General features: G+C 63.5%; 5 protein-coding genes across 13 annotated transcripts in view; 3 read left to right on the forward strand and 2 right to left on the reverse strand.

Moving 5' to 3' along the window:
• DOT1L (DOT1 like histone lysine methyltransferase) overlaps nt 1-5,092 on the forward strand; it is a 73,768-nt gene extending 68,676 nt beyond the window's left edge. For 4 of the 8 annotated variants that reach the window (XM_037824282.1, XM_037824281.1, XM_037824286.1 and 1 more), the window contains 2 exons: nt 565-1,138; nt 2,446-5,092. In XM_037824282.1, coding sequence (XP_037680210.1) covers nt 565-1,103 — 539 coding nt within the window. In that variant the 3' untranslated portion in view covers nt 1,104-1,138; nt 2,446-5,092. Of the gene's footprint in view, nt 1-34; nt 412-564; nt 1,139-2,445 lie in introns of those variants that run through there. The other 4 variants (XR_005214971.1, XR_005214972.1, XM_037824283.1 and 1 more) reach the window with 4 other exon arrangements.
• A 992-nt stretch (nt 5,093-6,084) lies between these two features.
• On the reverse strand, nt 6,085-8,800 carry PLEKHJ1 (pleckstrin homology domain containing J1). 2 transcript variants are annotated; one of them, XM_037824144.1, is made up of 6 exons: nt 8,291-8,800; nt 8,126-8,193; nt 7,819-7,885; nt 6,971-7,061; nt 6,824-6,882; nt 6,085-6,721 (listed from the first exon to the last, which is right to left on the reverse strand). In XM_037824144.1, exons 1-6 carry the CDS (start codon nt 8,382-8,384, stop codon nt 6,252-6,254), a joined length of 849 nt encoding a protein of 282 aa, XP_037680072.1. In that variant the 5' UTR covers nt 8,385-8,800; the 3' UTR covers nt 6,085-6,251. The 2 variants fall into 2 exon arrangements, with proteins under 2 accessions (XP_037680072.1, XP_037680073.1); XM_037824145.1 differs by having other exon boundaries at nt 6,505-6,721; nt 6,819-6,882; nt 8,291-8,798.
• Nucleotides 8,623-20,622, forward strand: SF3A2 (splicing factor 3a subunit 2). The gene is made up of 9 exons (XM_037824143.1): nt 8,623-9,006; nt 14,581-14,744; nt 15,296-15,367; nt 16,494-16,540; nt 16,909-17,018; nt 18,927-18,976; nt 19,051-19,191; nt 19,626-19,694; nt 19,787-20,622. The coding sequence occupies exons 2-9, from the start codon at nt 14,619-14,621 to the stop codon at nt 20,498-20,500; spliced, it is 1,329 nt and encodes a 442-aa protein (XP_037680071.1). The 5' UTR covers nt 8,623-9,006; nt 14,581-14,618; the 3' UTR covers nt 20,501-20,622.
• A 137-nt stretch (nt 20,623-20,759) lies between these two features.
• Nucleotides 20,760-23,802, forward strand: AMH (anti-Mullerian hormone). Its single transcript, XM_037824141.1, has 5 exons — nt 20,760-21,576; nt 22,089-22,231; nt 22,448-22,556; nt 22,641-22,800; nt 22,885-23,802. Exons 1-5 carry the CDS (start codon nt 21,147-21,149, stop codon nt 23,735-23,737), a joined length of 1,695 nt encoding a protein of 564 aa, XP_037680069.1. The 5' UTR covers nt 20,760-21,146; the 3' UTR covers nt 23,738-23,802.
• A 162-nt stretch (nt 23,803-23,964) lies between these two features.
• Nucleotides 23,965-25,934, reverse strand: JSRP1 (junctional sarcoplasmic reticulum protein 1). The gene is made up of 5 exons (XM_037823808.1): nt 25,899-25,934; nt 25,605-25,734; nt 25,152-25,298; nt 24,520-24,611; nt 23,965-24,414 (listed from the first exon to the last, which is right to left on the reverse strand). Exons 1-5 carry the CDS (start codon nt 25,932-25,934, stop codon nt 23,965-23,967), a joined length of 855 nt encoding a protein of 284 aa, XP_037679736.1.
• Between the last annotated feature and the right edge of the window lie 621 nt (nt 25,935-26,555).

Here is a 26,555-nt window from a genome sequence, read left to right on the forward strand (position 1 = left end):
GCCACGAGCGGGCTGCTCGCGTGTTCTCTTCCAGGGCTCCCCAAGGCAGCAAGGCTGGGGCGGCCGGCCGCTCTGTCCCTGCCGTCTAGCTCCTCTCTCACCATCCGACAGGGCTGCCCTGTCGGTTGCAGATGCGCCGTCTGCAGCCCAGCTGACCTGGGCCTGACCGGTCGTAACGGCTCCCTCTTGCTTCCAGAAAACCCTGGTGCCCGAGGCTGGGGCCTTCCCTCCTGGCGCTGGAGGTTTCCCTTTAGGGCCCGTGAGCCGCCGCCGCCAACGGCCCTGTGAGACGTGGCCCCGGCAGGTGGCGCGGAGCAGATGGGCTCGGTCGGGGGGCTGGGGGGGCAGTCTGGTGCCAGGAGCCGTCCGCGGGGCCACGTGCTCGGGCGCGGCCTTGGGCCCAGCCCGCAGGTAAGTCCCCCGGCCCGGCCGCTGCCGCTGCTGCTTGCCGCTCTGCTTCCCGCACGGCGCTCGGCCGGAACCGCGCCCCGCCTGGCCCCCCGCGTGCGCGCGTGTGCTGCACGTGCCCGCCCGCTGAAGCCGGTTTCTCTCTCCTGTTTGCAGGTGTCTTTAACCAGGCGGTGCCTTCTGCCTCTGGCCACCCGTTCGGAGCCGGTCGCGGCAGCGGCGCCTTGTGTAGCAGCAGCTCGCTGAGCTCACGCCCACCGCAGGCGGCTGCCGGCGCCGCCGCCTCTTCCTTGCAGGCCCCGGCCCCCGCCGCGCCCCGGCCGCCCCCGCTTCCTGCTCAGCGCGCCCCGCGCCTCGCGCCCCCGCCTAACGCCACCTTGCCTCCCGCACCCCCGCTGCGCGCCGCTAACCCCGCGCCCGCGCTCCTGCAGAGCCTCGCCGCCGTCCCGGCTAACCCCGCTCTCTCGCCCGCTGCCTCTGCTAACGCCTCTTTGTCCATCAAGCTGGCCTCCCTCCCGCACAAGGCCGCCCGGCCCTCCCTCGCGGTCCACCGCCAGCCCCTGCCCCGGCTGGCCCTGGCGCCGGCCGCGCCCCTCATCCCGCAGGCCAGCTCGACGGGGCCGCCGGCTGTGTGGGTTTCCCTTGGCATGCCGCCCTCCTATGCCGCGCAGCTCTCGGGGGTTAAGCCGCGATAAAGACCTTGCTTAGCTAGCCGTTCCTATCGCGTAAGGTAAGGCCAGAGCCGGACGAGGGGCCTCCTACGGGAATCTGACCGCCCTTCCCTCTGCAGACGTCGGCCGGGCCGGCGGGCACGGCCCAGGGGCCGAGGGGGTGAGGCCGCCCCATAGCGGCCGGCAAGTGGGGCCTCTCCTGCCTCGGTCAGCCGGTCCTGAGAGGCGCAGAGGGGAGAGAAGGCCCAGGGAGGCCCGGGAAGCCCAGCTGGGACTGGCCTCCCCAGCCTGGGAGCGTGTCCCGCTCACCTGCCGTCCGCTCTCTCGGGCCAATGTCCTGGAACAAACCTTACAGGGTTTTGACAAAAAAAAACCCGTTCAGGGCTCCTGGCATGCAGCAGCCTTCCCGGGATGGAACTTGTCCTCTTAACTCTGGGGCAGGCCCCTGGAGCAGGGTCCGGTGAACAGGGTGAGACGCGAGGGCAGGTGTGGTGCGGGCAGAGCCGCCCGCCGGGGCCCCACGCCCAAGTGCTTTCTCATGTGGGTAACTTCTAGACCAGGGTAGAAAGTTGCCCCCCTTTGGGCAGGAGGAGGGCGTGAGGCCTGGAGGAGAGGGTCAGAGTCTCCTTGGCACTGTGCCCCCAGTCTCTCCACCACCGCGGGGCAGGTTGCTGGGAAGGGCTCGGCTACGGGCATGGAAGCCAGGCATGGTGGGAATGAGGTTCCTCCCTGGAAAGCCTGTCCCCAGGGCACAGGGGCACCTGGGGCGATCTGACCTGCCCCCAGTGGCTGCTCAAATGGACATCAGTCGAGGTTTGGCCGCTGGCCTTGTGCCGGCATCACTATTAGAAGGCAGGCCGGGCAGGGGGTCCCCTCGACTTGGGGACAGGTGTGCTTCGGGCTGTTGGAAACGCCTGCTGAGCCAGGCAGCCTGCACTCGAGGACACGTGTAACAGAGCAGACAGCGCGTGCCAGGCCTGTCCTCCCTGCAGAGATGTGGCGGCTCGGGCCTCCCGCCCTGTGTTCGCCCACAGGTGGCCTGTCACAGGCACCGGCGCCGCGAGCCCACGGGGTGGCCTTGCTGGCCCCGTCCCCACATTGCCGCTCGTGAGCAGTGACGGCCGTGGTGACCCGGGTGCACCCTCACCCACGGCGACCCCGCACCTGACTCACAGCCTGCACTGCACCTGGGAGAGCAGGCGGCCTGCTGGGTCCTGCCCTGCTCCACAGGCTCCAGGCTGCTTCCTTCCTCCCCGGGAAGGCGGGAGCGGGGCCGTGGGCGCTCGAGACCCCGGCCTGGTCGCCGCTGGGGCTCGCGGGGCCCGGCGCTAACGCTGCCCACTCTTGTCCCGGCTCCCGCCTCCAGGTATCTAGGCCTTCTACCTCAACTGCGTGACCTATGCAAGCAAGACGTGTGGACCAACGCGGCCACAGCCGCCCACCGGTGCTCGCCCGCCCAGCTACTGGACGGCAGACAGACGGACGCAAGGAAAGACAACGAGCGCGCTCTACTGTGAATCCGGGCTGTGACCGACTGCAGGAGGGAGGCGGAAACGTGGCTTCAGTTTGTACTGTTGATAGTTTTAGATAAAGTATTTATCGTTTTTTAAAAAGTAAAAACAATTTTGACTTATTTTATTCCATCTAAGTGGTAAAAAGCAACTTATTCAGAAATATAAATATCTCTATATAAGAAGACCTATATGAAGACGTCTGTCTGGAGACCGGCCCGATGGCGTCGCCGAGAGCCCGGCCGCGGTGCTATCCCGTTCATCAGGCCGTGCCTGTCGCCCGCCCCCTTGGTGCTGACCCGAGCCCGCCCGACGCCAGACCCACTCCAGCCGCTCGGCTCACATACCAAAGGCTTGCCCGCTCGCCGCAGGAGGGCGGCCGCCTTCCCCCAGGCGGGGTCCTGCCGCCCTGACGATGGACGTGGCCTCACCCATCAGAGCCCACGGGCCCCGCCTGCCCGCCCGTCACTGTGAACGTCGCTCGCCCAGACCACGTCGGCCCAGGGCCCGGGGGCCTCCAGAGTGGGGACAGGCCCAGGTGTCGTTCCGTAGGGCGCGGTGGGACGCGGAGCTGCGAAGCCAATGAGACTCGGGCCCTGATGGCAGGTGCTCTCGCTGGGCTCGCGCAGTCCTCCACGCAACACGTGGTCACTCACGGTGCCAGGGGGCCGGGGCAGAGCGGGCACACAGCCCTGGTGTTTCTGTACAGGAGAGTCACACTAACGCGTGACAGTGTTTTATAGAGAAGGGATGGAAATTTATAAATTTCATAGACTTGATTTCATTTATTTTTAGATTGTATAATGCACAGTAAACTTTAAAAAAAAAAAAAAAAAAAAGGTGACGGGCAAGAAAACCCAACCTTTTTATTTATTCAAGTGCACAAAAATGGTATTGGGCCCGGCCGGCCCGAGTGGGCTGCGGCCTGCCCCAGGAGGTGCCCCTAAGCCCCTTCCCCGCACCCCACCTACACCCCGAATCCCCCGGTGTGAGAGGAGGCTCTCCGGCGCTGGGCAGCCAACCCCTCCTACTCCCACAGCCCTCCCACACCCCAGCAGCCTGTTGTGCTCAGAGATAAATGTACTGGGTGCGGACAGACAGGCCAGGGCCAAGGCTAGAAGAAAACAGAACCATTTCAGGTCCTTCCAGAAGTGGCCAGCCAGGTTCTCAGGCCCCTTTTGTGCAGGTCTTTGCCCCAGCCTCTGCTTCCGGGGTCATCTGAGCTAACATCCCTGCAGGGTGGCGGGCACCCTAGGAATGCTGGACAGGGGCAGTGAGAACCCTCTTCTCCTGCAGCCCCCAGCCCTGGCCTCCATCCTCAGCTGCCCCCGAGAGCTGTGGCCTGAGATCCCCACACCCATGTTGGTGAGCCCTGCCTGGGGGTGCCTGGAGCTCAGCCTTCCCAGCTGAGTGTCCCGGGGTCGGGGCAAGACATGCACAGTGCCCCCACCCCATCCTTCCCTCCCTCCCAGTGTCCCACCGGGCCTCCCCTGGTTTCCAGCCCCCTCCCCTGCTGAGACCCACCCTTCCTCACCCAGCCTGCCCTCCGCCTTGGTGCTCAGCCCTGGGGTGCCGTGCCCCCCTCGGGAGGCCTTGTGCCTCCAGCCCCCAGATGAGGAAGGAACCTTTAGGGGCGGGCAGCACCCCGCTTCCAAGGGGCCAGGTTCTCACTGGGATGCTGCAGGGCCAGCCTACACCCCCTCCCCCCCCCCGCCCCCCGCTGTGGCGCTCAGGGAGGCCCTAGCCTGAAACAAAGCTCTTACAGCAGCCAGTACCCCTTCTCCCTGCCCCTCCCAGGGACAGTGGCCTGCGGGACCCCCACTGGGGTGCCACCCGCATTTCCCCGCCTCCATCACTGTCAGTACACGCAGACTTGAGTGTCAGAACTCAGACCCACACGTATTTCAGGACACACAGCTGCTTCGGGGCTGAGCTCGTGCCACAGGCCAGTTAGCAGTGCTGGGAACCTGTGGGTGACAGGTGCCTCTCCCCACCCCAGGCTGGGGTGCACGCTGCCCTGGAAGCCACCCGCTGGCTGGTGCTCCCCTGCACGCCCTGCCCCTCCTCCAGGATGGAGACTAGACACTAAGACTCCTGCGCCTGTAATGGTGGCAGTGGGAAGGGGGCTGGGGTGTCCCAGGCAGCTCTCAGTTGGCACTTGGTGCTGTCGGCTCGTGGGCAACTTTCAGGGAAAGCCGGTGGTTGGTGGCGAGGCTGCTCCTGCTCAGGAACTGATCGAACTCCACAGACAACACGGTGTCCTCGGTCACAGGCATGGCCTGGCCGGCTCAGCCTGGGGGCCGTGACCCGCGTGGCCCCTGCCACCCGGCGTGTGTACGCCGCCCACCGTGCTTTCTGCCCGCCCCATTGCCCGCTCGCCCCGCACTCCCTAGTTCGACCGGCCCATCCACACACCTGCTTTCTTTCTCATCTCCCTGACCTTAATTTGTCCCTGCAGTGAAGCTTTGCTTTTGTCTTTATATTACAACATTTGTATTTTGATTGCGTGCATCGCTCCGAGCCGTCTCTAGGGGGGCCGGCGGCTTGACCCTCTCCCCTGCGGGAACCCCACTCGTTCTCATCTCCACCTCTAGACGCTGAATAAAAACGTCTGTTTTCACTTGGCTGTGGTCAGACCGTGGCATTTCCTCTGCGGCGAGTGTGCTTTCCGCCCGACTGTGGTGACCGGCGCGGCGGGGGCCACCCACCAGCTGTTCCCCCGGGAGCCGGCCCGACCTCCCTGAGCCTCATCTCCACCTCACAGGCGCTTCAAGGAAAAGGAGCTGGTTGTGGTAGACCCAGTGCCGGGGAGGCCCCTTAGGCCTCCTGTCGGGCTGGATGGGGCCCATCTTCCCTCTTAAGGCCCCTCCTGTCACTCACCTGCTGGCCCCCCCCCCCCCCTCCGTCTTAACAAGTCACCACAAGGTTGCAGCTGGGAACGCACTTTTCTCACCCCAGCTCCTGGGGCTGGAGTCTGGGTCTGGGCTCGCCTCAGCAGGGCCTCAGCTGGGTCCTGGCCCGGGCCCAAGGCGGGAGGGATCTGCTTCCAAGCCCCCTCAGTGTGGATGGAATTCACATCCTCACGGCTGTGGGCCTGAGGTCGTTTCCTGCTGGCTGTTGGCTGGGGCCACTCAGGGAAGGGAGGGCCCAGGACCCCTGGGAGGCACTCACCTGCTTAGGTCAGGCCCACCTATCCCCTGATGCCTTGTTAAGGAAATAACTGAAGGGATGCCTGAATTACCCGGGCAGACTGCCTGCACCTTCGCCATATTCGATCGGCTAGAAGACAGCCACAGGCCCCAAGGGACGCAGACCTTGGGGGTCCTCTTAGGATTCTGCCCACAACACAGGCCCAGCACTCCCCCCACTTCCCTTGGGGCTGCATGGCCTTGCCTAGGCCCCAGTGTCCCCGGCCTTTCTCCGTCATGCAGCCAGCCCGGCTCCCAGTCTGCACTGTGTGTGCTTGCCCCGTTCCTTCACTCACTTCACCACTATCCAGTGGAAAAAGAGGTATGTTTATTTCAACAGACTGGGGGCAGGGGGCAGGGGTCGAGCCCACCCTGGCCCTGCCCAGAGGGCCCCAGCGGGGGCAGCCCTGTCAGCAGGAGTGGAATTCACCAACGGATGGGGGGGTGCCATCCCCCCACGCTTCACAGCATCTTTAATGTCGTACATTTAGCTTGCACGGGAGCTTGGCACTGGCCTGCAACACCGCTAGGCCCTTGGTGGGACCCCAGGGGGTCCAGGGGCCCAGTTCAGTGGATGCCTGCCCCCAGCGTGCCGGCAACAGTTCAGAGCACCCACTATGAGCTGCCAGTGCTGGGGTCCCGAGGCACGAGGAAGGGAAGCTTACTGGGGTGCTTCTCCCAAAGGCAGCCCCTGCCCACCCCCATGCAGCCTCGGGCTCTCCCAGCACTGAAGCCGTAAGAGGAGAGGGGCGGGGGGGACTAAACAACTCCGGCCGCAGATCCAGGCCTGGCCAGGGAACGGCCAGCCTGAGAGCCCCGTGGAGGGCTGGGCAGACCCAGTCCCACCCAACAGGGCCGTGTATGCGTCTCTGGGCGCTCACACCTTCCAGCTGCTCAGCTGGAACCTGGCCTCCTCGGAAATGCCGAACTGCTCCAGGGGGTCCTGGGAAGGTGGGTGGGAGTGTCCGGCGACAGCAGTGAGCCCGAGGCCCGCACCGGAGGGCCCCCTGCCGCCCCCTGCCCGGCAGCCCCTCGCCCACCTTGCCTGTCATCTTCTGGATCTCGTTCCTGTAGGAGATGAGAGTCTTCCGCATGAACTCGTAGCTGGGGGAGGAAGCCGCCTGCACTCACAGGGCCGCCCTGAGGAGCTGCGCTGCCCCCCGCCCGCCCCGGGCCGTCCCCCGCACCCCACCTGGCCTGACGCAGAGCCTCCGTCCACTGCTCACACTGTTCCTCGCTGCTGCACTCGAAGTGGTATTTCCTCTCCGGGTCCTCGATGAAGCCTGCGGGGGGAGCAGCCTCCGGTCCAGCCCCATTCCGACGGGCCACCTGCCCCTGCTTTCCGGGACCAGTGCCCACGCCTGCCACCCGTGCTCCAGGGACCCGAGGCAGCCGAGCCTGGGCTGCACGGCCTCTCCAATGCTGCCGGCCTCGCTACGTTAACTCCCGAGACGTGAACAAGATGCAAGGTCTCCTGGGAGCAGCGGACTCGCGCACCTCACAGCCCTGCTCTAGGCCTTCACCTGCCTGGAACGCCATCTCCAACATCCCCTCCACCAGGCAGCCCTTCTGCCCTTACCCAACACCAGCCCTAAACCACACCAGGCTGGGTGTGTCCCTTCCAGGCCCCCTCTCTCCCTGCAGAAATAAACCCCTCAAAAAGAGGGTCTGGGGAGAGTCCTCTCGGGTGGCAGCTCAGGTCCCACCACAGAGGAAGACAAGCACCCTGCACCCCCCAAAGAGCAATGCTTAACACAAGCGAAAAAGAATGTCCAGCTGGCTTCTGGGTAGCTGCCACAAAAGTGACCCAGATGGCGGGGTGCATCCCATCAACCCCTGTAACTACAGCCTGCGCCCTAGAGGAGAGACCAAAGTCTGGGGAGAGGCAAGAAAAGTGGGGAGGGCCAGCCTGAAACGGGCTCGGCCCCAGAGAGCCGGGCCTTGAGCCGCCAGGGGAAAAGGACTTTGTTTCGGAGCAGAGGTGGTGTCAGAAGCCGGGGAGGGGACAGAGAGCAGCCCTTGTCCCCCGGTCCCACGCACTGATGGAGAAGACGCTGGGCTCTTCCTTGATGACTCTGCAGTGCTCCAGCAACAGGGCTCCGATGGGCTGGAGGGGACAGAGGAGCAGATTCGGGGGGCGGGCCAGGACCTCAGCCCCCCCCATGCAAGGCGGCTCCCTCCCGAGCCAAGGGGCGGGTCCCACGAGGAAAGCATGTGGACAGCAGCAAACCGCGGCACCCCGGGGCCAGACGATCTGGGGGTGCTGAACAGGCCGGGGCTGTCCCCCGCGCACCCTCTCCGGTCCCCCCTCCCCGAGATCCCCGCTTTCCGCGGACAGCGCCCCTACCTCGGCCTCGTCCGTCCGGAAATAGAAGAGGAAATTGACCACCAGCTTCACCAGCCGCCGCTTCAGCACTGTGAGCAACAGAGCGGACTCAGAGCGGGCACCCCCTTAATCCGGCCCCCCGAAATCCGGGCAGCCGCACGCCCCAGTCTCTCGGGCCCCGCTCACCGCTGCCCTTCTTGGGGCCCCGCATGCCCAGCTCGGCCGCCAGCTCGGCCGGCTGCCGGGACAGCGCCCGCAGCTCCTTCTCGTTGTAGCGCATCGCGCCCCGCGAGGGAGAACACGGAGCCCCGGCCGGCGCCCTCCCGGCCGCCGTCCCCGTCGCGCCGCGGCCGGCGCCAAAAAAGTCTCAAGGCGCAGCCCCGGAAGTGCTGCCGCAGCCAGTGCGCCTGCGCGTTCCCGGGCCGGCCACCCAGTCAGCTACTCGAGCGTAGCAGCAGTGGGGGCCGGAGCGGAGGCGCGCATGGGTGATACGGACGGTCGTTACACAGCCACAGAGTAAAGTAGACGTGGGGTGGAAACAGAATCCAGGTCCACCCTGCGGTTGTTGGCGCCCTTCGTAAGGCAGAAAGGACGGGCGGGAAGCAGTCTCAGCGCGCCCGGCCCCGAGGGGTGACCCCGGACGACGCCGAGCGCATCCGGAGGGCGTTGAGAGCGTTTTGCGCACGCGCACTGCGGCTGCCAGCCCGGTCCTCCGACCCCGACCCTGCCCCGTCCGCGTTTCCGGAACGGCTCGCCCGCGTCGCCGGCGGGTCGGGCATGCGCACACGGGACGACCCGCCCCCAGTGCCCCCGGAAGTGCTTTCTCAGCCTGCGACGCGCGGGCGCGGGCGAGGTGGTGTCGGCGACTGAAAGAGGCGACGGCTACGCGGCCTTGGACGCGGGTGAGGGCCGGCGCGGAGCGAGGGCGGTGGGGCCTGGGTCCCGGGCTTCCCTGAAGGGGCGCGGGTGTGGCCGGGGGTCGCGAGCTCCGGGGCGGGAGGCCGCGTCGGGGTCCCCCGGCCCGCTCTGCGGGCGCTGAGGCCGGCGCGCCCCTGCCCTCTCCCAGCTGCCCGGGACCGCGGGATGACGAGCGCTGGACCGAGATCGGGTTTACCTTTTAACTGACGGTTTTGTGATCTGGGGCGGGGGGGGTGTCTCACTTCACCTTTGGGGACCCCAGGTCCCGTAACCGTAGACGGGGGTCACTGGCCCCGGCTAAATGAAATGAGGTCATGTCGGCAAAGCGTGGAGCTCACGCCAAGGGCGCCCTGAAAATGTCAGCGGGCCCCGCTTTGCACGTGAGTCCCGAGGTTACCTGGTCGCCCAGGTGGTCGGATTTTGACGGCACGTGACCGCCCGCCTGTGATCCCTTAAGGCAGGTGGAAGACCCGGGAGAAACTATGGGGGAACGTGTGCCAGGTGTAAGGAAAAGGCAGTATTTTCATCAGAAACAATAACCGCTGCTCCTTGGTGCAGTCCCGGGCCCCAGGGGCCACTTTCCGTTTCTTAAAGCCGTTTTCCCCGTTCTCTATCTTTGCCAATAACTCGTTTTCTTGGTGCATCCGTTTTCGGGCGCAGTCTGCTCGTTTCCCACCCTGGTTGATGGGGTCTGTCTTCTCCCACCCGCCCCAACTGCCCCGTCCAAGCCATAAATGTGATCACGTTCCAAGTTGTCGTCAAACCATTAGTTGTATTTTCTAGGACTAGGAATGCAGTTTGCTGCTAACGTGTTTAATTTATGCTTCCTTTCCTCTACCATTACTTTCTCACCATTTCTCTTTTTTCTATTTACCTGGTTTTCCTTGTACCTATTGTCAGTTTCAACATCCCACTTTCCTATCCGTTGTGTCCCCCCACCCCACCCCCCGCAGACTGGCTGCTTCTGTCCTTGCAGGGCAGCTATTGTCCCAGAACTTTCTCTCATTGTTCTTCTGGCTTGGCATCCGTGTTCAGCCTGACCCTGTCTTCCTTTCCCCTCCTTCTGTGAGAGCTAAGGAAATAAATTAATTTATGTTCAGTCTTTCAGTTGTCCAGAAGCGGCTTTATTTACCCTCACAATTAATTGGGAGTTTGGCTGCGGATAAAACTCTAGTTTAGAAATCTGTTTTCATTCAGAATTGTGAAAACATTGCTTGTTTTAAGTTCTCTGTGTTCTTGAACGCTCTGATCCTGTTGTGTTTTCTGATCTTTTATATGTGACCTGTTTTCTTTCCATCAGATAGAACCTTGATATTTTCCTTTTGTGTTATAGAATTCCACGATCCATTTATTGAGGTTATAGTGTTATAGAATTCCACGATCCATGTATTGAGGGTCTTTTTAAAAGTTGTTCATCTGGGCATTCAGTGGGTGGGTAGGTCCTTTCTCTCTCCAGAACTGGGTCCTTTTTTAATCCTAGGAAATTTATTTGGATAATATTTTTGTATTGTTTCTTTGAAAGTCAGTACCTGTATGTTTGGTTTTTTGTTTGTTTTTCATTTCTCACTCTTTGGAATTTCATCTAAGTTTGCTTTTCCTCATTATTATTATTATTTTTTAAATCTATTTTGTTTTCCTTTATGAGAGATTTGATTTCCTTGGAACTCGTGTAGAATTCTTTTAACGTAATTTTATTAAGATATGTTCACGTACCACACAATCCATCCAGAGTACACAGTCAGCAGTTCACAGCATCCTCACAAACTGCACGTCGGTCACCACCATCATCCCTGGAACACCTGTGTGACTCCAGAAAAAGGAAGACCCCAAACGTCCCATACCCCTCAGCCCTCCCTCCTATTGGTCACTTGTATTGTGCTCTACCCAATTTAAAAACTTACATTAGAGATAGGTTAACAAAGATAGTGGAAGTAGATCCGTACAAACACAGGCAAAAAACTTTTTTTTTTTTTTTTTTTTTGCTATTCAATCACCATTGAAGATCAAGGCTACTGGATTACAGTTCAGCAACTTCAGGCATTTCCTTCTGGCCACTCCAAAACACTAGCCCCTGAAAAGAAATATCTATATAATGAATTAGTATTTTCAGTCATTTGTTAAATCCAAATTTCTCCGTTACATCTCCTCCCTCTGATCTTTTTCTGAGTCTTTGGGGATATCCAGGCAATGACCATTTTAACTTCTTTATACTGGGAAGGGGTGTTGACGTTATGGGGTAGCGGCATGAAACTGGTTGATGTTCTTGGAGAGACGGGGACCTCTGGGGTTCTTGGAGAGACGGGGACCTCTGGGCTTCAGGGCTTATCTGGCTCTCGTTGAATTTTTGTTTGCATCATCCCGTAATTATTTTTCAGGGACTCGTACTTGTTTGATTTTCTGTCTTTCTCTTTTTCCCTTTTTTAATTATTAAATTTGTTGTGAGTTTACAGAAAAATCATGCATAAAATAAGGGTTCTCACGTGTCATCCTATCATTAGCAAGTTGCATTGGTGTGTACATTTGTTACTATTGATGAAAGCACATCCTTATAATTGTACCATTAATTGTAGTCTGTGGTTTAACTAAGGGTTCACTGTTTGTGTCGTGCAGTTTCTTGGATTGCCTTTTTAAATTTTTACTCTAGTAGTACATATGTAACCTAACATTTTCCCTTTTAACCGCATTCAAATATATGATTGAATACTGTTAATTATATTCACAATGTCGTGCTGCCATCACCACCATCCATTACCAAAACGTTTCCATCGTCCCAAATAGAAACTGTACATTTGAAGCCTTAACTCCCCATTCTGCACCCCCACCCCAGCCCTGGTAACCTGTGTTCCAGATTCTGACTCCGAGGTTGCTTATTCTAATTATTTCATAGCAGTGAGATCATGCAGTGTTTGTCATTTTGTGCCTGGCTTATTTTCACTGTTTTTTTTTTTTAACTGAAGTGCAGTTCACGTGCCATATGATTAACCACTTTAAAGTGCACAATTCAGGGGCATTTAGTGCAGTCACGATGCTGTGCGGCCATCACCTCCTTAGCTGCAACACCCTGTACGCATTAAGTAACCCTCGTCCCTCACCCCACCCCCCAATGGCAGCCACCCACTTTCTCTCTGAGGATTTGCCTCTTCTGAATGTTTTGTGTAAATGGAGACATACCTAATGGGACCTTTTGTGTCTGTTTTTTTTCACTTGCAGAGCATTTTCAGGGTTCACATGAGTTGTAGCACGGAGCAGACCGTCACTCGTTTTTATGGCTGAATAAGGTTATGTTATCTGTGTATTCCAGGTTGTGTCTATCTGCTCAGCTGCTAATGGGCCTTCAGCGTTTCTCCTTGGGGCTGTTGTGAATTTCTGTACACGTCTTTGCATGGGCACATGTTTGCATTTCTCCTGGGTCCGTACCTTGGAGCAGAATTACTGCGTCATGTGGTAACTCTGTGTTTAGCTCTCTGAGGAACCACCAGACTGTTTTCCACAGCAGCCGCCCTGTTTACATTCCCACCAGCAGTGCTCCTCGGGAGCTCTGCTGCTTCAGGAACATTTCCTGCCCTCTCTGGGTCTTTTCCATGTGTCACGACGCTGGACCAGGTGCTGTGGGAGAGGAAATCCACCCAGGCTGGGGCACAGCCCTGGGAGAACGTGTGCAGTCGGGAGGGGCATGCGTGGAAATGACGCCGTGTTGAGTACATCCTGAGTGCACCCGTGGGAAAGAGAGAAGCACTGGGGGACACACCCGGCAGGCTACGCCGGTCTCGGAGCCCAGGGCACGTCAGTGAAGGAAGGGGACACAGTGCCCTGCCCCCCCCTGAGCTTTCCTCCTGACGAGGGGACTGTTCGGGTCTGTGATTCTTCCCGAGATGGCCTGATGCAGGTGCTGGTATTTGCTCAACACATCCTCCCCCTCAAGCACCTGCCCTGTTCCCGGGCTTGCGTAAATGCAGGACTAACAGCCATCGGCAGGTGGGTGTCTTCAGCTCCCTGACTCAGGGGCCCCTGGCTTCCCACGGCAGGTGGGGGCCTGGGTGTGGTGGTCCCATCAGCACTGCTGTGTGTGCCCCTGGAGCTGGGCCTCATTGCCTGGTGGGAGGTGGTTCGTCAGTAGGTGTGGGCCTTGAGCGGGATCTGTGGCCTGTTGGGGCAGCGAGAATCTCAGAGGCTCAGAGTGGACCTGAGGCCCGTGGGCCCAGAGGTGACGCAAGGCCCTTTCTCGGGTCCCAGAGGCCAGACACCGAGGGCTTTACGCAGCCAGGAGCAGCAGGGTGAGGGGCCATCCTTGTCCTGAGCCCATTCCCTTTTCCACGTTGACGTGCTCTTCGTTTTGTGAAGTGACGCTCATGGTGGACGGTGGTTGTCTTCCAAAGTCTGCTTGTTGGGTGTCTTCTAAACGCTGGCTCTGGAGGAACTTTCCTGAAATACGAAAGTCTGAACCTCGGACTGAGGTAACCCTGGGTGCTACAGGCAGCTGAAATGTCAGCTTCACCAGCTGCCAGGCTTGAGGTTTTCATAAACGCGTCAGGGAAACAGAAACCGGGCCGGGGTGGGAGGTGTCGTGCCTGGGCGCGGCTGGGCTGTCCCTCCGTGCAGGCACCGCCTCTGCCGCCTGTGAAGTGACACAAGCTCAGTGGCTTGAGAGGACACAGGCAGCCTTGACCCTTCTGGAGCTCAGAAGTCTGCGGTGGGTGAGCGGGTTGTGCTCCTCCTGGAGGCTCAGGGGAGTCGGCTCCCTCGCCTTCCCAGCTTCTGGGGGCCGCCCACCAGCAGTCGTGACGTTCCCATCTCTTCCTCCATCCTCCCATCTCCTCCAGTGCTCCTGCCTCCCTCTTACAGGGGCCCTTGTGATGGCCTGATGATCCGGGATAATCTCCACCATTTTAAGGTCCCTCACCTAATCCCATCTGCACAGTCCCTTTGCCCTGTGAGGTTCCATGGCCACCGGTTCTGGGGACCACGTGTCTCTGGGGGCCATTGTTCTGCCGACCTTTCCCAGTCATGTCTTCCCTGCCTCCAAGAAACGTAAAACTGAGCCAGAGAAACAATTCAAGTTGTGATGAGTGAGTGTAGCCAACCAGAAAGAAACTCAGAGAGAGAGCAAATGCTGTGGACTTGCGCAGGCTGGGAAGGCTTCCTGGAGGAGGTGAGGCTTGTTGGTGAGAACTTCTAGTCCCGTCCTCCCCCGTTTGTGCCTGAAGCTCCTGGCCACGTCTGGCCACTCCGAGTTCCCAGGGCTCTGCGTGGCCGTCCCAGGTCTCTGGGCCTCTGTGTACGTCTGGCTGGAGGGAGTTCCTCTGCAGTCCCCCAAGGCCACTCGGGGCATCCTGCTCGCCCTTTACGACGTCGGCCAGGCCTCCCTGGAGCCCACAGTAGGCCTCCACGTGGAGACGGGGAGCAGATGGGAGCGTGGACCTGTCGGGTCCGGGAGCCCGAGTGGTCTCCTGCTGCCTCGTGGGCTCTACTCCGTCTGGGTGCTGCTTCCAGGCCGAGGGGGTCCCAGGACGGTCCCCGCTTTCCGGAACCTTACAGACCTCTTCCCTTGGCCTTCCCAGGTTTCTTCCCTGGCGGTTGAGGCACCAAGACTCTCACCATGGACTTCCAGCATCGCCCCGGCGGCAAGACCGGGAGCGGAGGTGTGGCCTCCTCCTCTGAGAGCAACCGGGACCGCCGCGAGCGCCTCCGGCAGCTGGCCCTGGAGACCATTGACATCAACAAGGTGGGCTCCCACCGGGGGCTGCAGACACAGAACCTGCCAGGGGCCACAGTGGGATCGCCACAGCTCCAGAGGGTTCCAGGGCACAGTGCAGCTCCTCTCGGATCCTCCAGCCTGTGATCACGGCCTGTGAGGTCTCCTGCGGCCCCAGCAACCTCCATAATCACATGGAGACCCTGCTCCGGACCCCTCCCGCCTGGTGCCCCCAAGCCCATCACCCGCCCCTCAGGCTCCGGGTCCTTCCCTGCAGACGGGGCCCTGAAGGAGCCGCCCCTCTCAGTTGCTTCACCCTCGAGACTGGCCATTATCACTGAGTCTGTGGCGGAGAGATTCTTGTGCAGTGCGCAGAGGTTTGCTAAACAGATTAGAGTTGCCAGCAACAAGGAGGGCCATGGTGTCATCATATAAGTTGTGGCTTGAAGCCATAAATGGCGGCGTTTATTTTAACCTGTGCAGAGCTGTGGGGCAGGGTTCCTCGGCCCGGATGAGCGACATTCGGGGTGGGATTATTCTCTGGGGTGGGGACTAACACGCGTCTTCTGCCCTCCCTCCAGGACCCGTATTTTATGAAAAACCACCTGGGCTCCTACGAGTGCAAGCTCTGCCTGACGCTGCACAACAACGAGGTGCGTCCCCACCAGCCCTGGGCGGGGGGCGGGGGGCGGCCGGGGTGGGGCTGCCTCTGCGGCTCTTAATTCTGAGACGTCACTAAAAACACAGCAGAGGACCCAGAAGGACCCAACTTGGACCTCCCCTCACCCCACCCCCACCCCCACCCCCGCCCCCGCCCCAGCCCCAGCCCCGGCAGTGAACTTGCCGCGGTATTTGCTTCAAATCATGCATTTTTGAGAAAGAAACTCATGGCCACCAATAAGCTCTTAGTCCCCTTCTGTCCCTGCCTCGGTCCTCAAAGCCCCCGAGGCCACCACTCCTGTGGCCTTACCACGTCTCTTCCCAGTCTTTTTTTTAATGCTGTGCATTACCTACGTAAATGTGTATCTGTGAACAAAAGAGATACCCAGGAGCAGCTGATACTGGTGTGTGTGTTTTGCATAGATTTCTCATAAACGATGATAGATTCATGTCACTCACCAGCTTTTTTTTTCATTTTGCGTTGTATCTTACAGATCTGATGTGGGAGGTGTAGTTCTGGTTCCTTTACACTGACTGAATGCATAGATCTTGTTTACCTGTTTCCACGTTGCTGAACATTTTGTTTCTAATTTGTTCACAATTGCAAACAGGGCTGAAATGAAGTCTCATTTACCAGGGCCTCCCCCCAGCTCAGCTGACGCTTGGGGTGTGTCCTGGGTGCTGTGGGGTGTTGAGCAGCCTCTCTGGGCTCCCCACCACCACCACTTGATGCAGGGAGTCCCCAGCCCCCCATTTGTAACAAATGTCTCTGGACACTGCAGAACCACTCCTGGTTAAGACCCACTGACATACACTTTCCGTCCTATGCACGTTGGGACGGGGTTGCAGCACATAATCTACGTGGGGTAATCTACGTGGCGTGTTCATTTCAGCTTTACCAGCTATCACCAAAGAGCCGTGCTTGGCCCTGCTGACTTACTCCCCGCGCTGTGTGTGAGAGCCCCACTTCCCAGTCCCTCTGGTCCCGGGCATTTTGAGGACATTGGCAATCTCTGGCTTTATTTGCACTTCCTTCCACTTGGTGCAAAGCCACTGGAGCTCCAGTCCCCTTTTCCCTACTAACTTTGTCTGGAATTGTGTCCCCTTTTCCTGCTGCAGGGGAGTTACCTGGCACATACCCAAGGGAAAAAGCACCAGACCAACTTGTGAGTACCTTGGGCCCTTTCTGATGCTCAGCTCCTGGCTGGGGGTGGGGGGGGTGGGGTCAAAGTGGGGTCTTGAGAATGAGGGGGGGGGAATCTTTGCAGGGCTCCCGGGGAAAGGGGCTCATGGACACATGACCAGAAGGGGGTGCAGCCTGACAGGACAGCAGCTGTCCCCACCCTACTTTCCCTCAAACCCCAGGACCCCCACCCCAACCCCCTGGGGCTCGTCCCTGCACCGCTCCCAGGGGCTCGCTCAGTGGTGAGGTCAGCGCGGGGCTGGCGGGCGGGTGGTGCGCAGCACCAGGGGCTGTGGCCTTGAGGGCCTGGGCGGAGGGGACTCGGCACCACACCAAGTCTGTCGCTCCCAGGGCCCGGAGAGCGGCCAAGGAGGCCAAGGAGGCCCCCGCCCAGCCGGCACCAGAGAAGGTCAAGGTGGAGGTGAAGAAGTTTGTGAAAATCGGCCGCCCGGGCTACAAAGGTGAGTCTGTGCGACGGGGGCAAGGCGCTCCCCCGGCCGGCAGCTGCTCCAGGCCCACACGGGCCCACTGTTCTCAGATGCCGCAGCGACCCCCCCGCAGCCTCCCTCGGGCACCGTTCGCTGGGCTCGGTGAGTCCTTCCTCTCCAAGGTGGGGGGCGCCCGTCACACCTGCCGTGGTGAATCCCGCTTTGTTCTCTCGGGGGCCGTCCCCTCAGCTCCTATCAGGACTCCTGCTGCCCTGCCGCCCAGCCCTCGGAGGCCCTCCCCTAGCAGAGCTGGGAGAGACAATCCCCTCCCCGCCTGGCCGCCTGCACCCGTCGTCTTTGCGCCCGGGGTGCTCTTCTCCAGCCACGGTGCATCAGACGCAGCCTCCCGTCCGCTCTCTCCTGTCGGGGTATCCCAGAAGCGCTCAGAGTTGTTCGTGCTCCGAGTGGCCGGGAGAGCAGTCAGCCTCAGGCACGGCCCTTTCTTTTGAAGTCAAGGCCAGGTGGTTGGCTTTGTACACTTAGATTTATTTCAACCACCCCCTCCCCCCCCCAAAAAGAAAAACAAAGAAGAGAGAACGGTCTGTTTGGAAAGCAGCCTCCGTGAGCCCCTGCAGAGCAGGTGGCTGTTGGGGTCCCTGGTCCACTGACCCGGTTCCTGTAGGGGGTGATGAATTCCCGGGACTTAAGGAATAGGGCGTGTAGAGGGATAAGGAACACGATGTAGGTTTGTAGAAGATAAAACTGGAGCGCAGCCTCACGCTCAGAAGCTTCCGGAGCCCGCCACTCCATGGGACGCTGACCTTAAGGGGGAGGCGCGAGGAGAGCAGACATCTGTCGCCCTCCAACCTGTGGCCGGCACTCCGCTTAAAATTTCTCTTAAATTCTCAAAAGCTGCCCGGGACGTAGGTATTCTCCACTGAAGACAGAGCCGCGGCTCAGAGCAGTTGCCGGTGGCCGAGGCCACAGCTGCGGTGGGCAGCACCTGCTGCCCTGCCCCAGGCTTGGCGCTTGGGGGGACACGCAGGGAGCAAAGCTCAGTTCCTCGGGAGGTGACCGAGAAGCCTGGGGGCGGGGCGGGGGCTCCTGGGCTTGGTCACAAGCGCCCGAGCCGCCTTAACGGGGAGGAGGTAGAAGCAGGCTTTCCTCTCTCAGATCAGGAGCAAGGATGAGGCCTACGTCACCTTCAAAGGGAGTTCTCGTTTCCTTGGCTGCTCAAACGACGACACAGTGGGTCAGCGTCAACGGGGAGTTTGTTGGCTCGCGGTTTTGAGGCTGGAGGAGCCACGTCGTGGCGTCACCTGGGTGGTGACCGTGGTGCTCCGTGGCTGCTGCCGGCCACACCTGGTCCTTGGCCTGTCGGCCTTCAGCTGCCTGCTCCCTCGGGCTTTCCCTCCCTATAAAGGCCTCCAGTGAGGGGACGAGCCCGATCCTGAGCGAGCAGGGCCCCCGCAACAGCCTCACCCGCAGGCCCTGCTCGCAATGGGTGCATACCCCCAGGAGTGGATTCGATTTAAGAACCTGTTTTCTGGGGGTACACACACCTCCAAACCAAAAGAGGAAGTAAGTCGGCCGGATAGACCTGTATTTAAAAAAACGCCCAGCAAGCCTTAATAAAAGGCTCTTAAACCAGGTCATAGTCGGGCAGAGGCCCTGGGGCCAGAACAGGGCAGGCGGGTGCCCTAAGCTGGGTGAGACGAGGCCACCACCTCTGAGCACCAGGGCCCAGCCTGTGAGGACCCCAGGTCTCCGGAAACCTGGAGGCTGAGCGCCCCATGGGGTTGCATCCGCTGGAGGGGCTCGGAGAAGAGACCGAGGCAGGTGGACCCTAGCGGGGGCACGAGGCATGGCCTCCCACCTGTGGCTCTGCGCTTCCTGCCTGCTGCTGGGCCACCTGACCCGAGACCCCGTGTTGTGTTGCAGTGACCAAGCAGAGGGACACGGAGATGGGCCAGCAGAGCCTGCTCTTCCAGGTGAGCTGAGGCCCTGCCCCACCCCGTCCCCACTGCCCAGGGCCCCCCGTAAACCCCCGGCTGTGTCCCCGCAGATCGACTACCCGGAGATCGCCGAGGGCATCGTGCCTCGCCACCGCTTCATGTCGGCCTACGAGCAGAGGATCGAGCCCCCAGACCGGCGCTGGCAGTACCTGCTGATGGCTGCTGAGCCCTACGAGACCATCGCCTTCAAGGTAGCCGGCCTGCTCCCCACTGCCCACCCCGCAGAGCCTGGGGGTCTCGGGCCCTTCAGCCTGGGGCCTGCCTCCTCCTGGGGTCCCTGAAGCAGAGGGAGTGGACAGGTCGGAGGTGATAGCTGGGATTTAGAGGTCTCCCAGGACCCCTGACCACGGCCCCCAGGTGGGTGCTCTGCCTGGCCCTCAGAGAAGGGAAGACCCCAGGGCTGGCTGAGCGTCCATCTGGGGCGTTGGCCGGGGACCTCTCCTGGGTCTGTCCCCCGCGGGGCTGGTAGAGGGGTTGGCGCAGCCGTGAGCTGTGAACCGTGGCTTCTCCGGGTCCTGAGGCTGGGGCTGGAGCTGAGTCCTGTCCCCCTTCACGGAGAGCCCCAGGTAGGAGCCCCCCCCCAGGCAGCCAGGGCCCGGAGCCCACCCGTCTCCCTCCTGCCCAGGTGCCGAGCAGGGAGATCGATAAGGCCGAAGGCAAGTTCTGGACGCACTGGAACAGGGAGACAAAGCAGGTGAGCTCGTCTCGGGCCTGGGGACGGGCATCTGCGGTGGGCCCGGCACCCGCCCCCAGCCTGGCTGAGCCCCTTCATCTGTTTCTCTCCAGTTCTTCCTCCAGTTCCACTTCAAGATGGAGAAACCGCCGGCGCCCCCCAGCCTCCCCGCCGGGCCCCCGGGGGTGAAGCGGCCCCCGCCCCCGCTGATGAACGGCCTGCCCCCCCGGCCACCCCTGCCCGAGTCCCTGCCCCCGCCCCCACCGGGGGGCCTCCCTCTGCCCCCCATGCCTCCCACGGGGCCAGCACCCACAGGGCCCCCCGGGCCACCCCAGCTGCCCCCCCCAGCTCCCGGGGTCCACCCCCCAGCCCCAGTGGTCCACCCCCCAGCCTCCGGGGTGCACCCTCCAGCACCCGGGGTCCATCCCCCAGCACCCGGTGTCCACCCCCCAGCCCCGGGGGTGCACCCTCCAGCCTCTGGGGTCCACCCACCCGCTCCTGGTGTGCACCCCCCAGCCCCAGGGGTCCACCCTCCACCATCTGCTGGAGTCCACCCCCAGGGCCCAGGGGCACACCCACCAGCTGCAGTTCACCCCCAGGCCCCGGGGGTCCACCCCCAGCCTCCTGGGGTCCACCCTCAGGGGCCAGGCCTGCACCCTCCAGCTCCTGGGGTCCACCCCCAGCCTCCTGGCGTTCACCCCCAGCCTCCTGGCGTTCACCCCGCCAACCCTGGGGTGCACCCCCCGACGGCCCTGCCCCCAATGCTGAGGCCCCCCCTCCCCTCAGATGGCCCCGGGAGCCTGCCACCACCCCCACCCACCAATTAAAGAGCCCCCCTGCCCTGCCAGGCTGGGCTCTGTCCCTGTACTTGCCCGTGGAGAGGCTGTCCCCTGCTTTTGTACTGGGGGCTGTGCTGTGCCCCCAGAGCTCATTAAACAGTGTCCCTGTTGCTGGAGTGGGGTGGTGTGTGGGGGGCGGCTGTGGACCAGGGAGGAGGGCCCAGGGGAGCCCCCATCAGCGCGGCAGGGGCAGCTGGGTATTGGGGTGCCCACTGTGGTGGCCACTGAGCCTCAGAGGCCGCCGAGCCAAGGACAGGCCGCCCCCAGGCCGGGGGAGAAGTGTCAGTGTGGCTCGCTCCCCTTGGGGTCTTGAGGCTGAGTCGCCTCTGCCCCTGGGGACCCCAGTCCCTCCAGAGATGGGGTGGGTGAGCGGGAACCTGTGGCTGTGCAGGGACCACCCTCCTGCCCAGTTTCCCACTCCTGTCCCCAGAGGAAGCGCCAGTCAAGGACAGCACGGGGCAGCCCCCTCACCGCGGGGCCGAGATAGCAGCCGCGAGAACACAGGGGCCTTTGAGGCACGCACGCCCACACCCACACACTGGCCCTCGCGCCGCCAGGCGTTGTCCCCCAAGGTCGTGGTCGCAGAGGAGGTCCCGGCTCATATAAGCCCAGCAGCCCAGCACTCGGCACCACCATGCACCACCCATCCTCTCTTGCCCTGCTGCTCATGGCCATGGGGGCCGCACTGGTGGCTGCAGAGCCCGGAGGGGAGGTTCCCAGCACCCCAGCCCTTGCCCAGGAGCCAGCTGGCAGCGCCATGCACAGGGGGGACCTCAGCCTTGGGGGAGACAGGGACTGGCTGCCAGGCAGCCCCCAGGACCCCCTGTGCCTGGTGTCGCTGGGCAGCGGCCGTGGCTCTCTGCAGGTGACAGGTGCCCTCAGCGGCTACGAGTGGGCCTTCCTGGGGGCTGTGGGGAGCGCCCACTGGGGACCCCGTGACCTGGCCACCTTTGGGGTTTGCCACCCCAGCGACAGGCAGGTGGCACTGGACCCCCTGCAGCGGCTGGGAGCCTGGCTGCGGGAGCCCGGGGGGCAGCGCCTGGTGGTCCTGCACCTGGAGGAAGGTACGTTGGGGTCCCATGGGTCCAGAGCCCGGCAAGGAACGAGGCCCTTAGTTACACACTCTCGCCTTGAATGAGGACGGGGACCTCCCCAGCAAAGCTGGGTTCCCTCGGGCCCTTGAGCCTGATGTTCTGGGTGGGTGGTCTGGGGGAAGTGACCCTCAGGCCCACGAAGAAGCTGCCACTCCCTGAGGGTCTCCCTCCACAGCCACAGGGGTGAGCTGCCCTGTCCCGCAGCCACTCCCTGCAGAGAAGGGGCCTCGCCCAAAGGGATCCCAAGACCCAGAGTGCTGGGGGACAAAGGCACAGCCCCACCCACACCCCCAGTCACTCGGCCCAGTCTGCAGGAAGGCAGCAAATGGGAGCCACACTGGGGTCCCCTGCACCCAGCACCCTGGAGGGATGGGGGTGTCCCATTTGGTCTCTGCCAGTGCCAGGGCCCCCCATTGTGCAGCCTGTGGGCTGGCCGGGACAGGCCTGGGGCTCAGGGCCCTGCTCTGCTGTCCTGACTGCAGTGGTGTGGGAGCCGACCCCCGCGCTGAGGTTCCAGGAGCCGCCACCCGGAGCAGCCGGGCACCCCGAGCTGGCACTGCTGGTGCTGTACCCCGGGCCAGGCCCTGAGGTCACTGTCACAGGAGCCGGGCTGCCCAGTGCCCAGGTACCCGTCAGGGAGCTACAGGGGAAGGTCACCAAGCCCTCCGAGCCCTGGCCAATTGCTGGGGGCGGGTCGGGGAGGAGGTGCATCTTTGGAAAGCTCTGTGCTGTGGGGAAAGCAGGGGCACTAAGGGCCGTGGGCAGGACGGGGCTGTGGCTGGGCAGGAGGGCGTGTCCCGGCGGCAGGAATCCCAGCAGGCTGAGCCCCCCATCTCCGCAGAGCCTCTGCCCCTCCGGGGACACCCGCTACCTGGCGCTGGCTGTGGACCACCCGGTGGGGGCCTGGCACAGCCCTGGGCTCGCCCTGAGCCTGCGGCCCCGCGGAGACGGTAGGCTGGTGGCGGAGAGGTGGGATCCAGGTGGGCAAACCCTGGGCCTGCAGCCCCTGAGCCAGCACCCCAACCCTGCCGCAGGGCCCCCCCTGAGCACGGCCCAGCTGCAGGCGCTGCTGTTCGGCTCTGACCCCCGCTGCTTTACACGGATGACCCCCGCCCTGCTCCTGCTGCCGCCAACCGGCCAAGCACCGCTGCCCGCGCACGGCCGTCTCGATACGGCGCCCATCCCACAGTCCAGGTGCGCAAGGGCCCCGGCGGGGGGGACGGCGAGAGCTGGGTGGCGGTGCTGGCCGTCTGCTCACCGACCCCCATTACCGCCCAGGCCGTCCCCAGAGCCCAAGGAGCCGCCAGGCAGCACCGACCCCTTTCTAGAGACGCTCACACGCCTGGTGCGCTTACTCCGGGGCCCCCCGGGCCCGACCTCGCTGCCGCGCCTCGCCCTGGACGCGGACGCCCTGGCCGGCTCCCCGCAGGGCCTCGTCAACCTGTCGGACCCCGTGGCCCTGGAGCGCCTGCTCGACGGCGAGGAGCCGCTGCTGCTGCTGCTGCCGCCCGCCACCCCCGAGGAGCCCGCGTCGCTGCCGGAGCCCGCTGGGCCGCCGTGGGCCGCGGGCCTGGCGCGCCGCGTGGCCGCCGAGCTGCAGGCGGCGGCCGCCGAGCTGCGCGGCCTCCCGGGCCTGCCGCCCGCCGCCGCGCCGCTGCTGGCGCGCCTGCTCGCGCTGTCCTCGGACCCCGGCGACGGCGATCGGCCCGCGGCCCCGCTACGCGCGCTGCTGCTGCTCAAGGCCTTGCAGGGGCTGCGCGCCGAGCGGCGCGGGCGGGAGCGGGCTGCGGGGCGGGCGCAGCGCAGCGCGGGGGCGGCGGGCGACGGGCCGTGCGCGCTGCGGGAGCTGAGCGTGGACCTGCGCGCCGAGCGCTCCGTGCTCATCCCCGAGACCTACCAGGCCAACAACTGCCAGGGCGCGTGCGCCTGGCCGCAGTCCGACCGCAGCCCGCGCTACGGCAACCACGCGGTGCTGCTGCTCAAGATGCAGGCGCGCGGCGCCGCCCTGGCGCGGCCGCCCTGCTGCGTGCCCACGGCCTACGCGGGCAAGGTCCTCATCAGCCTGGCGGGGGAGCGCATCAGCGCGCGCCACGTGCCCAACATGGTGGCCACCGAGTGCGGCTGCCGCTGAGCCCCGCCGCGCCCACCCCGCCCCGTATTTATTCTCCCCCGGGGCCGCGGCCCAATAAAGACGCGCGAGAGCCTGCAAGCGTGTCTGTGCGTGGAAGGGGAGAAGGGGGAGAGAGGGGAGCGCAGGAGGGCAGGCAGATGGTACCCCCAACCCTGCAGTGTCCCAGGGCTGGGGCTGGGTCGAGGCGCGAAGGAGCAGGCGCTATCGCGGCCGGGACACTCGCTTTATTAGGCCGCTCGGTCCCGCCCTTTGCCCCCGCGGCGCTTCTGGCGGCCCAGAGGCCGGTCCTCCTCGACGGCGCGCCCTGGGAAGCTGCCCCGCCTCTTCCTGCGCCCCGGGTCTCCGGAGTCCCGCTCCCACGGCCGGCGGCCCTCTTGGCGCGCCTCCCAGCTCCGAGGCAGGACCTCTCGGGGCTCCCTGGCGGCCCGCGGCCTCCCCTCCCGCCGGGGCCTTTCCTCCTTCCCCGGTCTCTCCTTCCGTGGCCGCGCCTCCTTCCTCCACTTGCGGCCCGGCGGCTTCTCCTTGGGCCCTGGGTCGGCGAGGGGTGCGTCGTCCTGCCCAGTGGCCTCCTTGGACTTCTCCGCGGCCTCTCTGTCCCTGGCAACCTCGGGCCTCTCCCCTGCCTCCACCTGGGGTGCTGGCGGCCCGGATGGGGGGGCCCGGGCCGCAGGCGGCGGCTGCCAGGCGGGACAGTGTGGGGCGTTGGCAGCAGTGCCCACCTCCCCGGCCCGGCCCTGGTGCTGGTCCCACCCTGCCCGCGGGTCCTCCAAGAAGGTGCTTACCGGGGGCTGCCCTCGCTCCTTCGGGGCGGCGCTCGGCAGGACCCACGGCTCCGGGGCCAGCGCGGGGATGGCCTCCTCTCCAGCCACCGCGTCTGGGGGTGGGATGGGGGGAGACGCGCGTCAGCCTGGCTGGGGCACCCACCACACCACGTAGTGCATCCCTGCCCTCCATCCGGGAGCGCCTCCGCCAGGCAGGGCTCACTCCTTCCCCTGGCAGGGATGGGGCGCATGGGCCGGACCCCTGGGCTCACGACCCTGATGGCTGCCGAGGAGGAATGGACCCCGCTGCGCCCCGGGAAGGGGCTCCCTGGCAAAGCAGAGGGCGCAGGCCCTGCCCTGGGGGGCGCTCCCTGCGAAGGTGGCACAGGCCTGCCCCGTGGGAGGGCGCACAGGGCCCATGGGGGGAGGGGTGCACGCCTGTCCAAGGGGGGCGCACAGGGTCCATCCTGGGGGCCGGGCGCACGGCCGGGGGAGGGCTCTTCCGGGAGAGTAGAGACCCAGGCCCGGCCGCCGCGGCTCCTCCCCGCGGAGGGAACGCACGGGGTCCCTGGGGTGCAGGTGCAGGGCGCGGGCCGTCCACGCGGGGGCGCCCCAGGCCCAGCCCAGGCCCTCCCCGGGGGACGCGGGCTCACCCCGGCACAGCTGCAAGGCCGAGCCCAGCAGCGCCAGCAGCGAGGCCAGCGCCAGGCACTTGTTGAGCGTCACGTCTCCCCAGGGCGGCCACTCGCTCGGGGGCGGCGCGCTCTGCGCTTTCTTCCGCGCGGGGACGCTCCGGGGGGCTGCGGGGACAAGTGCGGGGACGAGGGCCCGTGGAGGAGGACCTGGTCCTGCCCCCCGGCTGCGTCCCCGCCTGGCTGTGTGGCCCTGGCAGGTGCCCTAAGCCTGCGTGCCTCAGTTTCTCCAGGCCCCCTTCCCTGGGAGACCAGTTTTAGCCATAGCCCTTTGGGTCCCTGCTGGCGACTCCTGATGCCACCCAGCCACGGGGTACCCCTCCCCCCAGACCCAAGGACCCAGCCTGGGGACCTCCCTCCATGGCCAGCGGACACCCCCCCACCCCACCCCATCCCTGCCATCTGCAAACCCACTTGCTCCAGCCTTCAGCCTCTCCTTTGCCGGGCTGGGGGCCCTCCTGGCCTGAGGCTCCTTTTCTGTCTTCTTTGGTTTGGTGTCCACACCAGGCGCTGGGCTGCTCTCAGCTTCGGGCTCCTGGGAGTCCTGAGGTGAGGCCCAAGATATTTTGGGTGTCTCCTGCTAGTCTGTCCTTAAATGGAGCCCAAACCCTCCTTGGGGGGGGAGCACAGAAACCCACCCAGCTTGGCCAGCATGTTCCCAAGTCAGGGGGCTCCCTGGGCGGAAACCCAAGGGGCCTGGCTACTCACGTGGGGCCAGCCGCTGAGTTCGGTCGGCCTGGCCATCGTCGTTGCTGGAAACAAGAGAATCAAGAAGGTGGGGACCCCCAACTCAGGGGCTGGGTGATGCCCTCTCTGCACTGAGAAAGCAGACAGGCTCAGAGACGGCAAGCAGCTTGCCCAAAGGCACACAGCCCCACAATGGCAACCCGGGATTTGAACCGGGCCCAGCACCTGTGTTCCCCAGGCACCTTACAGAACCCTGAAGCCACAAGGGGACCCCAGGATAGAAACGGGGGGGGGGGCACAGTGTAAGGCAGCCCAATAGGGGAACCCAAACTCCCAACTCAACAGGAGGCTCTGGGGGGGCCGTGCCCTGCAGAGCCCCAGTCCCCAGCGGGTACCTGGAACCTTGTCCTCCCCGGGCTGGCCGGGGCAGGGGTCAGCCAGCGCTGAGAGGTCCCCACCCAGGTCACCATCCGGCTCTTGCAAGCCTCTGGTTGTCATGGAGGCGGCCGGAAAAGCTGCAGGCCCAGGGTCCGGCTGGGAGGGAATGGGGAGAAAGGGGAGTCTTGCTCTGGGCCTGGGCTGACCTGGGGGCTTTATGAACCCCCTTTTTGAATCACCCCCTTTGCTCTCCTGGCTTGTGCTTGGGCAGGTCTGTCTGTCTGGAGCACCCTTTGACCC

Source organism: Choloepus didactylus (genome assembly GCF_015220235.1).
Source record: "Choloepus didactylus isolate mChoDid1 chromosome 25 unlocalized genomic scaffold, mChoDid1.pri SUPER_25_unloc1, whole genome shotgun sequence".
Lineage (NCBI taxonomy): Eukaryota > Metazoa > Chordata > Mammalia > Pilosa > Megalonychidae > Choloepus > Choloepus didactylus.

Bases quoted from the DNA above. Each gene is read 5' to 3' on its own strand.
- AMH (XM_037824141.1), top strand. From the start codon at position 21,147: ATGCACCACCCATCCTCTCTTGCCCTGCTGCTCATGGCCATGGGGGCC. The intron at 22,232-22,447 runs GTACCCGTCAGG...CCATCTCCGCAG, and splicing joins CCGGGCTGCCCAGTGCCCAG to AGCCTCTGCCCCTCCGGGGA. The intron at 22,801-22,884 runs GTGCGCAAGGGC...ATTACCGCCCAG, and splicing joins GCGCCCATCCCACAGTCCAG to GCCGTCCCCAGAGCCCAAGG.
- PLEKHJ1 (XM_037824144.1), bottom strand. From the start codon at position 8,384: ATGCGCTACAACGAGAAGGAGCTGCGGGCGCTGTCCCGGCAGCCGGCC. The intron at 8,194-8,290 runs GTGAGCGGGGCC...TGTTGCTCACAG, and splicing joins GGGCCCCAAGAAGGGCAGCG to TGCTGAAGCGGCGGCTGGTG. The intron at 7,886-8,125 runs GTAGGGGCGCTG...TGTCCCCTCCAG, and splicing joins TCCGGACGGACGAGGCCGAG to CCCATCGGAGCCCTGTTGCT.
- JSRP1 (XM_037823808.1), bottom strand. From the start codon at position 25,934: ATGGCCAGGCCGACCGAACTCAGCGGCTGGCCCCAC. The intron at 24,612-25,151 runs GTGAGCCCGCGT...TCCCACCCCCAG, and splicing joins GGCCTTGCAGCTGTGCCGGG to ACGCGGTGGCTGGAGAGGAG. The intron at 24,415-24,519 runs GTAAGCACCTTC...CCCGCCTGGCAG, and splicing joins AGGAGCGAGGGCAGCCCCCG to CCGCCGCCTGCGGCCCGGGC.
- SF3A2 (XM_037824143.1), top strand. From the start codon at position 14,619: ATGGACTTCCAGCATCGCCCCGGCGGCAAGACCGGGAGCGGAGGTGTG. The intron at 17,019-18,926 runs GTGAGTCTGTGC...GTTGTGTTGCAG, and splicing joins CGGCCGCCCGGGCTACAAAG to TGACCAAGCAGAGGGACACG. The intron at 18,977-19,050 runs GTGAGCTGAGGC...GTGTCCCCGCAG, and splicing joins AGCAGAGCCTGCTCTTCCAG to ATCGACTACCCGGAGATCGC.